The 12,244-nt window shown below is 38.2% G+C and overlaps 1 protein-coding gene across 1 annotated transcript in view; it reads left to right on the forward strand.

Annotated features, from left to right (window-relative positions):
* Positions 1–12,244, forward strand: part of LOC126100544 (PHD finger protein 12) — a 71,665-nt gene that overhangs the window by 35,695 nt on the left and 23,726 nt on the right. The window contains exons 11-12 of the mRNA XM_049911162.1: positions 821–1,008; positions 10,666–10,833. Of these exons, the coding sequence (XP_049767119.1) occupies positions 821–1,008; positions 10,666–10,833 (356 nt within the window). The remainder of the gene's footprint in view (positions 1–820; positions 1,009–10,665; positions 10,834–12,244) is intronic.

Raw genomic sequence — 12,244 nt, forward strand, 5'->3', positions numbered from 1 at the left:
CTAAAGATCTGAGCGACTTTTCTGATCCCTCATTTCCTAAGCTTCGCCAGTCCTTTTCCTTCATCTGTCCTCCTCCCCCTTCAGTCCTTCTGTCAGAAGAAGAAGCCAAGGGCTCCGAAAAGTTTACCTATTTCAGTGACTTTGTATGTGTTTCTTCCTGCCACTACTTGATTAAGTAAATTTTGTATCTATACAAGTACTTTATATTTTCAGAAATTGATTATGGGTCAGTAACTGTGAGTACAGTGGTACAGTGATGAGAAAGAGAAGTATGAAGTATGAAGTATGAAGTATGAAGTATGAAGTGTGTGTGTGTGTGTGTGTGTGTGTGTGTGTGTGTGTGTGGGTGGGTGGGTGGGTGGGTGGGTGGGTGGGTGGGTGTGGGAGGGGGGGGAATATTTCTGCTTGTCTGTGAAGGCTTTGGCGAGGCCTTCTGTGTATTATTGCCTAAGTCATTGTTTCTTGCATATCAACCACAGATTTCAAGACTGTATCAAGAGGAATTTTTATTGTAGAAGTAATAGCAGCTATGTTGGCCGTTGATTTTACATGGGCAGAGAATCTTACGACACCATCATTTAGTAGAATCATGCTTGTACCTTCATGACCTGGCACTTCTGTGTTCCCAACTTTTTTCTCTTCTTCCCTCCAGCTCCCTATTTCTCATTCTTCAATCCATATCTCTTCCATGTAGCTACTGCTGACTCCGGTTGAACCACAGTAGATATCACACAAAGAAGGCAAAGTTAGAACTATTACTCACTCATTTGCATTTGTTGGAAACAATTATTCATATTGTCCCTCTTGGTTTTCATTGCAGGTCGGCACCAATTTTACAACCAAGGCAAGGCCATCCACTTACATCTGTTGTTAGGCCTCAGCAGTTAGGTTGCAGGGAGTCCCCTGAAAACATTCAGGATGATAATTCTAAAGTAACCGATAACGCTGTTCTCAATGGACTCCAGAAGTCACATGTTGCTAATTCGTTCAAAGGCCTCACAGCAGGATGTAAGTACTTCACATCTTATGTTGTTTTTCTTATGTTATGGGTTGTGTTCTCAGTGCAATGTATCTTCAGCAATTTGAGACAAGAAAACACTCTTAAATTTATATCCCAAAGAGAGAGCCTTGAACGCGTTTATTTAAGATACTGATGTCTGTTCTAAATATGTAATTATGGGACTTCAGAACATTTAAAAGTGTGCTTCTTGCATTTGTGGCTACTGCTGATATTATGAGTACAAAGAAACAGCTTAATTATAATTTATTTAATAACAATAGCAATTTTGGGAGACAGATGACAAGAGTCTGTGGCAGAGAGTGTGTGGAAATTTCAGGTTAGAGTTTTGTCAGTAATATTTCACAATTTTTCAACACCTTTGTAAGCAATGTTTATATATGCACGTAAAGTTCAAATGTTGTTAAAAGTTTTAAAGGTTTGATAATGATGCAGGCCAAAGCTTGTTGCCTATTACCAAAATGCCCATGAAGGAGAGTTGTGTAGAGGTTTTCGTTGTTGTAACTATTGAATTGCAAGAAGTGGGTAGTCAAAATGATGGTAATGAAAGATAGTAACCAGACTAGAAACATTTCTCTCTCTCTCTCTCTCTCTCTCTCTCTCTCTCTCTCTCTCTGTGCGTGTGTGCATGTGTGTGTTTGTCCTGCCCAATTTCGACTCGCTCACCCATAGGCAGTATAAAATGTGCCTAGTGGACATACCAGTGACACCTATGAGAACGTATTGTAAAGTGATAACAAACATGATCTTTTATTCATAAACCAGATAAAATAATGAAACTTATATCAACATAAGGTCATACATATGACATTGGTAAAAGATACGTGCTGTCAAGAGCGAAATTGATAATCATACTCTGTGTCTATACTTACTTACTTATGTACTCCTTGGCGCTACATCCCATGTAGGGCCTTGGCCTCTCTGATGATCACAGCCCAATCTTGACGATTTTCTGACTGTTTCCTCCATCTCCTGACTCCAATCATTTTCCACACCCTCCAGCCATAGTTTCAGGGTTCTTCCTTTACTCCTTTTGCGGCCTGGATTTCCTATGTAAACCTTTTTAACAGCTCAGTCCTCTGACATGCGCTCTACATGGCCCAGCCATCTCAATCTGTTATGCTCAATTTCAGTCACCAAGTCAGGATTTCTATACAATGCTTCCTTGTTTTTCTTTATCCTCCATTGCCTCACCTCATACACGGACCCAAAAATCTTTCTTTATATTTTCCTCTCCCATCTTCTCAAGAGCTCTTCTTCTGCTGCAGTCTTTGTCTGTATCTATACGGATACGTAATATGTTTCACAGAATAGTGTGGAAACAAATATTAAAGATATTGACACTAAACTCGCACACAAAACTTCACTAGCTGACAGTAAGTCAATGTAATATTGTGCTCATAAATATACCCTAACACATCAGAATGCAAAAACATTGTTCTGTGCACATTTAAGGCTGACCATATCCCAAAACAACTGCATGAGAAAGGAAGAAAGTGAACAACGAACATCATACTCATATGTATGTTAATTTCTCCGCATAACCACAGGCAGTTAAGATTGGCTACTTAAGGCTAATTTTGTACAATCTAGACATATTGAAATACATGTCTATGTGTCCCTTATACACGTCATGTTTTTGTTGCATTTACCCATAACAAATGTCATTATGCATTTACATAATAATTTTCTGTACATTATTTGAAAGTAGTTGTAAGCTGTTAATCTGTACAACTTACATCTCATTCTATTGATTGTCAGTATTAATTTGTTATCTAGTGTAGCATATTTGCATACGTTACACACACAGGATATGTCTGGGTATTTTCACATTGAATAGGACAATATGCTGGTGCTTTTACTGCCAGTCTGATGTATGTGCATGTAGAGCAAACATATTTGTATTTTACAATATGTGAACCATTTTATGTTGATACACAATCCTCTGGTAAGGTATTGTGTTATAGATCAGGGTCTACATATTTTATAATCATATCTGTACTAACGTGTTATGTATTATGTACGTATTTATGCATTTGAAAGGCGTAGGTTTATGTATTAAGTAGATACATATCCATGTATAAGGAGGAGGGTTATGGATTTTATTTTTGGCAGTGTGTATACTCTACCAACGCCACGTGTATGTGTAAATAGTGTTCTCTTTTATTTTTAGCGTTCATAACTAGATAACTATCACTTTATAGTATGGTTCATTCTTGTTCTCTTAAGCATCATTAGTAATGGTCATTGTGTTGAAATTGACCAGTGGTCTCAAGTAAGTAATTTTTATAAGACAATAGCCACAGAGAAATTATAGCTTCTTTCACCCAGTTTTTGATGCCTCTGGGCATAAGGATGAAGAAAACAAGTGAGTCAATCTCTATTATATAGCAATCATCTCTAAACATATACCGAGCGAGGTGGCGCAGTGGTTAGCACACTGGACTCGCATTCGGGAGGACGACGGTTCAATCCCGTCTCCGGCCATCCTGATTTAGGTTTTCCGTGATTTCCCTAAATCGCTTCAGTCAAATGGCGGGATGGTTCCTTTGATAGGGCACGGCCGATTTCCTTCCCCATCCTTCCCTCACCTGAGCTTCCGCTCCGTCTCTAATGACCTCGTTGTCGACGGGACGTTAAACACTAATATCCTCCTCCTCCTCTAAACATATTAACTTCTCAAAGATAAACTGAACAAATGTAGAAAGAAGTCTACCTAACATTCAGCAGCAGGTTTTAGCACACATACAGGAGCAGATAGTTTCACCATCTTTGGAAATGTATAGCTCTTTAATTAAATATAAGAGAGAGTGAGGAAGAAGTTACAAGAAGTAAAAGGGGCATAACAATCAGCAAATTAGGATACAATGGTACACAAGATGAAGGAAATGGCAAGAAATGAAAAAGGAAAATAGCCAAAGCAAAGTTTCATATTATGTAGCCACAAACAGGTGGAGAAATCCCTAATTTAATATATTTATATCCAGATTTTTTAAAGTATTCATTAGTGTGATAATTTTCACAGATATACAGGGTGTTTATAAATAAATATCAGGGTTTTAATGCTTTATAATATTTATTAAATTAAACTTACATTTATACATTACTGGTCATTAAAATTGCTACACCAAGAAGAAATGCAGATGATAAACGGGTATTCATTGGACAAATATGCTAGAACTGACATGTGATTACATGTTCACGCAATTTGGGTGCATAGATCCTGAGAAATCGGTACCCAGAACAACCACCTCTGGCCGTAATAACGGCCTTGATACGCCTGGGCATTGAGTCAAACAGAGCTTGGATGGCGTGTACAGGTTCAGCTGCCCATGCAGCTTCAACACGATACCACAGTTCATCAAGCATAGTGACTGGTGTATTGTGATGAGCCAGTTGCTCGGCCACCATTGACCAAACGTTTTCAGTTGGTGAGAGATCTGGAGAATGTGCTTACCAGGACAGCAATCAAACATTTTCTGTATCCAGAAAGGCCCGTACAGGACCTGCAACGTGCGGCATGCATTATCCTGCTGAAATGTAGGGTTTCACAGGGATCAAATGAAGGGTAGAGCCAAGGGTTGTAACACATCTGAAATGTAACGCCCACTGTTCAAAGTGCCTTCAATGTGAACAAGAGGTGACCGAGACATGTAACCAATGGCACCCCATACCATCACGCCGGGTGATACGCCAGTATGGCGATGATGAATACCCGCTTCCAATGTGTGTTCACCTCGATGTCGCCAAACATGGATGCAACCATCATGATGCTGTAAAGAGAACCTGGATTCGTACGAAAAAATTACATTTTGCCATTCGTGCACCCAGGTTCGTTGTTGAGTACACCATCGCAGGCGCTCCTGTCTGTGATGCAGCGTCAAGGGTAATCGCAGCCATGGTCTCCGAGCTGATAGTCCATGCTGCTGCAAACATCGTCGAACTGTTTTTGCAAATGCAGATAAGATGCCTGTCTTCTCGACTGCTAGTGATACGAGGCCATTGGGATCCAGCACGGCGTTCCGTATTACCCTCCTAAACCCGCCGATTCCATATTCTGCTAACAGTCATTGGATCTCGTCCAACGCGAGCAGCAATGTCGCGATATGATAAACTGCAATCGTGATGGGCTACAATCCGACTTTTTATCAAAGTGGGAAATGTGATGGTAGGCATTTCACCTCCTTACATGAGGCATCATAACAACGTTTCACAGGGCAATGCCGGTCAACTGCTGTTTGTGTATGAGAAATCGGCTGAAAACTTTCCTCATGTCAGCACGTTGTAGGTGTCGCCACATGCGTCAACCTTCTGTGAATAATCTGAAAAGCTAATGATTTGCATGTCACAGCATCTTCTTCCTGTCGGTTAAATTTCGCGTCTGTAGCCCGTCATCTTCGCGGTGTAGCAATGTTAATGGCCAGTAGTGTAAATGATATGTCAAATGAAAGAGCAACTCAAACAGTTTTACCAAGAACCTTTTAAGTGTCCAATATGAGCACCATTTGTCACACGGCACACATCAAGTCTATAGCCGAGTTCTTCCCAAACGTTGATAAGTTTGTCTTCAGTGATTGTAGCAACAGCTGCTTCAATCCAGTTTCTTAATTCAGGGAGGTCTGCTGGTAGCAGAGGCATGTACACACGATCCTTGATGAAGCCCCGAAGGAAAAAATCGCATGGCGTCAGGTCGGGTGAACGTGGAGGCCTCCACAAAGCAAGCCCTATCATTGGGCCTCTTGCGGCCTATTCAGCGCTTGGGTACAGTGAAGTTCAACCAATTGTGTACTTCGCTATGCCAGTGAGGTGGTGCACCATCTTCCTGGAAAATGAAGTTCTGTAGCTCATTTTCTTCCAACTGAGGGAAGAGCCATTGCTTTAGTGTAACAAGGTAAGAAGTGCCAGTTACAGTAGGTTCACCAAAAAAGAAAGGCCCATATACTTTCCGCCAGGATACGGCACAAATGGTGCTCACATTGAACATTTATAAGGTTCTTGGTAAAACTGTTTGAGTTGCTCTTTCATTTGACATATCATTTACAACTGTAAGTTTAATGCAATAAATATTATAAAGCGTTAAACACCTCATATTTATTTATAAACACCCTGTAGTTTTGTGCACCTAAGCCACAAAATGTAGTTTGAAAAAGAAGTGCTCAGGAAATAAGTAATGCTAACATTGGGTATCGTGCACTAAATTGTAGAATACATGGAATGAAACAGAACCAGAAACAGTGTGCATAGACACAAGAGAGTCGTTAATAAGTACTAGTGCCATTTTTGAAATATTTTAATGCTAATAATAATAGTAATAATAACAATGATTTTTGTTATTAAAGACTTCTATTTGGCAATAGACTTTGCCATTATACATTGATTACTGATTTCCAGTGTTTCAACTGCTGTGCTAAATACAGCATTGCAATAAAACTGGTATGTGTTACTAATATTTGTGTGACATTGATAGTAATGAAAATTTGAGCTCATCATTTTCAGTGATCCGTTGCGGATATGTCAGCCAGTCTAAATAAGACCAAGAGGATGACTACTTCCAAGCCATTCAGATAAATGATGAATCTCAGTTGTGTTTGAGAGTGGTTGTTTTATGAACGTCTCAGGAATATATGCCAAGCATTCTTGTGGTAAATAATACAGCACATTTGTGGAAACACTGGCAATCAGCTAGTAATAGAAAATTTACAAAACAAATAAAGCTTTACAGAAAACAAAGTAGTGTTACTGAGTAAGGTTCGAACAGATGTTGCACATAAGTGAACTGTGGTAAGTATTAATTTGCACAGTACACTACTAGCAATTTTGGCCTTCCTTATTCATTACTCTTTTACATGGAATATTTCTACAATTTGTGGGGATAGATTTTCACTTTTATTTTTTAATTTTTTATACATATACATATATTGCAAATGCTTTTCTTTTATGATTTTTTTTCTGTGTAATGTCAAGCAAATATTTTCCTCATTTTATTTAAGGTATGGCATTTTTATGGGTTAAGGAAACTTAAGTTAAAACAGTTGCATATACACATAAATGATACAGGGCCATTGAGTTGACAGATATGTATTTCAGGTTTCAAGTGGTTTTGAATAGAATTATTTGTTTTTCCACGTAGGTTCTCAGTAATTTTGTAACTGGAAAATACCATAGAATAAAATTATAAGGTTCCCCCCCCCCCCCCCCCCCCAAATCTTTAAAAGTATGTACATCATTGTTGCTCTATCCTGGTTTCTTATTGGTTTACAACACTTATGAAATTCCGTGGATGGCAGCTGTGAATGTACACTGGGACTTAATCGTAAGAGGTATGCCTGTAACTGGGAAATATAAGACTTTTGAATTCATGGTCACAGAAATGGTGACAAAGACAAGTGAGGCATGTTTGTTATATTTTTATTTTGTTCAAGAAGCATTTTTATTATAATTGCGACAGAAAGAGCCCAGTAGTTTACTGAATAAAATATTTTACAAGATTTCAGTCTACATTGTTATTTCTTGCTTGCACGTCTCCAGTTTTGACTAGGTGTAATTGAATCTGCGAATATCGGATGATGAACAACTGAAGTCAAAATTATTAGTTTCTCAAAATTCATGTAAACAAATGCCGATACAGACTGTATTCCAATAAAATACCACATCGCTGTCAATTACTGTGTGTTTTAATATAGACTGTGCATAAAAATACCTGTCAGAAGCAGTGTGCATAGACATGAGAGAGTTGTTAAGGGTGCTAGTGGCATTAGTGAATTATTATTATTATTATTATTAAATACTTCTGTTTGGCAGTACACTTTGCCAAAATAGTAATTGCTATGTCCCCACTGGTGGCTGAACTGCACAATAACCCCAGGTTTGGTGTGGGCTGCCGATTGTGTGGGTGGATTGCTGTGGCCTGTTGTGGGGTTGTGAACCACTGAGGGCTATGGTGGGACAAAGCCTCTCCGTTCTTTATATGTCCCCAGTTCAATACAGAATGTTAAGGTTACACATATTGTTCTTTTTCTAGAATTCCACTAACATGTGACCTCTGTAACTGCTAGTATCATATCTGAAGTTTCCTACTGATTAATTGTTCTGAAGTTTTTGTCTTAATTTTGCATTAAAACCCTTGTCATCATGTTTTGGTGGGGTTTGCTGTAATTTTGTGTTTCTGTAACTGCTTACAGAGGCCTTCTACTTTTTCATAACTGTGTGAGAATAACAGCGCATACACCTGAAGACTTCCATAAAGTATTTTTTGTGTATTTTTTAAAGTCTGTGATTACTTCAATTTCTGGATTTTTGTTTGAAAAAAACTTGTTTGCCGCAAAGTCTGCACCTTTTTTGCCTCCCTGCTTTTTTTTCCTCTATAATAAAACACCACGTAACTTTAATTTTGTTTGATTTTTGTTTGTTTGCTGCACTTCTATTAACTATACTATAACCCATTTGATGCTGCTGAACTGCTCTTTGAACTCTACTAACCATTGTCCACATTCTAAAGTTTTGCAGTTTATTGTCTCTATACAAGGACTGGTAGAAGTTTTGTGTGTGTGTGTGTGTGTGTGTGTGTGTGTGTGTGTGTGTGTGTGTGTTTACACATAACTACGGAGATACTTTTGGGTTGAAGTTACGTTGAACTTCTGCTGTATCTCTGCATGTGAAAACTTAAATGCAGTAGTAATTCAAGCCTTTGAAAATTGAATATTCGGAGAGAAGTTCAACTGGAGAAGGTTACGTGTGAGTGACTGTTAGACTTTCTTGCATCATTTTAAATACAGGAAAACAATTTTATGTACAGCCACAGTCAGTTTTTCTTCTTACCAGCAAACATCTTGGATTTATTTACTTCCAGTTTTGTATGTAGAATCCTCACACAATACGTGTAAGTCATATGTTCCATTAAGTCCTGTGCTTGAGTTAAAAATCCTGTTGACTTGATACTCCCTACCCAAAGCAAGCCTAGACCTTACCTGTGACTACTGCAAAATGGCAGAAGGCTATACTTGTTGTCGTTTCTGCCAACTTTAAGCTTTCAAACAGTTTGGAAGACTTCCCTTATCTTTCAACTATTTGAAGGCTCCTCTCCACTGTATTATTGATAGTTGGTTAGACTTATTGTCAGTATTCAAATTAAAACTGTTTGGGTGGATTCTCTTCCCAATGTCATTTCTGCCAATCCTGGTTCCCATCTCTCCACCCTCTCTGTCCATAGCCTGTCCAGTTTAAGTCTAGCTTACTCTAATTGTGCCTAAAGTGCTCAGAATCTCCCATCCTGCCGGTCTATTGTTCTATTCCCTCTACGTTACATGCAGCTCCAGCCTCGTTTCTGCATTTGCCCCTGTGAAATCTATCACTACAAAGCTCAGTCTTTGAACCCCTACTCATAATTTTGTGGCAGTAGCTGAACTTTTTACTCATGATTAAATTTTAATTTTTTCCTCAAAATCCTGACACACAAGGATCAGGCTATAGACTTTTAGTTAGCTTTTTACTTTATACAAGTACAAACATAAAAGATTTAAATATAGTAGGGACAGTTTTGGCAGAATGTAAATAATTTCGAAGTAAATGAAATGAGTCGCTTAATAGCAGAAGCCTTGAGTCATTGACAGGCACACACAAAAGATAATGAAAACTTGTTAGCTTTTGGAAGATATCTTTCGCCAGGCTGGAGTACCATACACACAGTGTGTCTGCTAATCAGCAACTCAGCACTTCTGCTATTAGGTGAGTGGTCTCCATTCCCCCTAAATTAATAATACGAAAGCTTTTTAAGAAGTGTTTGTTTCAAATCCTTCACTTCTAGAACAATAAGTGTAAACCGAGTGAACACTTGCTTTCTGCGCCGTCTACAAACAAAATACTAATTCAAAAGATGGACAAGGCAATGGAACAAATTTTTTCACTGCTAGTCTATGACAATAACAAGGCTAGAAAGAAAATCTTATAAGACTGAACTGTTTACATCTGCAGTGTCAAAGTAAGCCACAGAATACGTAACAGCATAGGTGGGTACCTATTTGTGAGCTACATGTGAAGCAACAGTTTATATGTGGGGAGATGGCTGATCATAGTAATCAATGAAAAATAGTAAATCAGTATCAGTAGATTAAATGGAACAAGCCCAAATAAGGAAGCAAAGAAAGCATGTGGATAAATTTAATCATGGGGCAGAAAGACTGTAGTCCCTACAAGGCTCGTGAGATATTCAGACCATGTACTAATGTAATTTATGCTGAAGAAGTGTGTCTGTGGTTCATCTTGCATCAAACCACATACTTCTCAACAAATATCTCTTGTCATTTTCTCTAAATTAGATGTAGTTGCATATTTTACTCCATTAAAAAAAGTTAAGATCTTTGTGCAATAAAAATAATCAGTTTTCTTTTGACACCATTAATATCGAAACACAATTGGAGGAATTATTAAATTCAAATGGACAATAACATCTGTGGACTTCACTTGATTTTTATCAAGCCTCTGGGAAATGGAAAATTTGTATCTGTTGATTTGTGCAATCATTAATAGTTCTTACAGTACATAACTGCAAAAATTTTCACACCAGCCAAAAACAGACAGAGGAAGTCAGATAAATTTGACCTCCATTTTCTGTAAATCTTGCAATATTAATATGAAATTTATATTTGCAGCCTCTTTGCCTAACTCATCTACAGATGACCACTTAGCTCAGCTGTTGGCTAGTCAGCTCAGGGCTTCAACTCAGCATCATATGGTGAGAGCACGTGCAATTCTTTGTCCACTGGGCACAACAGGTCCTCCTTGTGCCATGCCTTACAGGACACTAACAATTGGTACAGGTCAGTATGAGATTTTTAGTATATTTGAACCATTAAACATATTACAAAATTTACTGTCATCCACAACAATCATCCATTTCTTCATTTATCTGTTTCCATAGATCTGTTATGAAGGCAACATTCAGGGATGTGGAACAAATCAAGATAGTACCAGTTCTTAGAAAGTGCATTAATAAAGATCTGTAGTTAAATTGCTACAAGCCATTTCCTTGCTCAAGCTGAGTCCAATGTAATAAAATTAACCACCATTTTCTCAGATACATTAAATAACTGCTGTTCATCTCCTCTTGCCAGATTAACATCTTTACAACCACACTGCACTTGATTTAGAACAATAATAAATGTGCCACAAAATTAAAGATTTGTTTGCAGTGGGCGTTTCTATTGGAAATCTTCTTTCTTTAAACCTAAAAACTCAGACAATTTTTAGTAGATGTGGCTGGTTTTTAACTGTTGTTTGATTTTTATAAAATTCTCAGTTTTTGCTTAATGACCACAAAGTTTGTGAAAGACTTTCACTCCAGAATACATAACTCCACTCTGAAACCTAAATGTAAAGGCAAAGTGTACAAGAAATTTATTTATATATTATGTAAATCACTTTTCATTTGAGACAGGCAACAAATGCCATTAACACTAGAACAACAAAAGAGGTCAAAAGGCACATTTGAAACTTTTATTTCTGCGATAACGCTCTGTTTCCGCTAATGATCTCAGTTTTTAACGAGTTTTCACCAAAATTTGTGACTATTCCTCATTTCTTCTATTTTTGACGGTAGTGTACTACAGTTGGTTGAATTTTCATGATTTCATGGAAATTTCATTAGGTATACACAGAACAGTAGGAGGGTTCAATTGACCTGTGGAGTGACTCCTTTTTAGAATATGTCTGTTCTTACAGTTAGAAAGATACTTGCATCGCGTATTGTTTTTATCAACAATCACTCCCTTGGATGATGATATACACACGATCGGAAAGATTTCAATGCTGGTTGTTGTATCCATAAGTGAATTATGAGGTACTAATGGTGATTTCCTACCAGAGACAAGTAACAATGAAGATAGCAAGATTGAAGGGATGTAATCAGCAAATATCTCCCCATTGTAATTGTTCAAACAACAGTATCAAGAGTCAACATGCAAATCAGTGAATATGGTGATTAGATGGTTGGTTGGTTTTGGGGAAGGAGACCAGACAGCGTGGTCATCGGTCTCATCGGATTAGGGAAGGATGGGGAAGGAAGGCGGCCGTGCCCTTTCAGAGGAACCATCCCGGCATTTGCCTGGAGTGATTTAGGGAAATCACGGAAAACCTAAATCAGGATGGCCGGACGCGGGATTGAACCGTCGTCCTTCCGAATGCGAGTCCAGTGTCTAACCACTGCGCCACCTCGCTCGGTGGTGATTAGAA

This window comes from Schistocerca cancellata, chromosome 9, assembly GCF_023864275.1.
Source record: "Schistocerca cancellata isolate TAMUIC-IGC-003103 chromosome 9, iqSchCanc2.1, whole genome shotgun sequence".
NCBI lineage: Eukaryota > Metazoa > Arthropoda > Insecta > Orthoptera > Acrididae > Schistocerca > Schistocerca cancellata.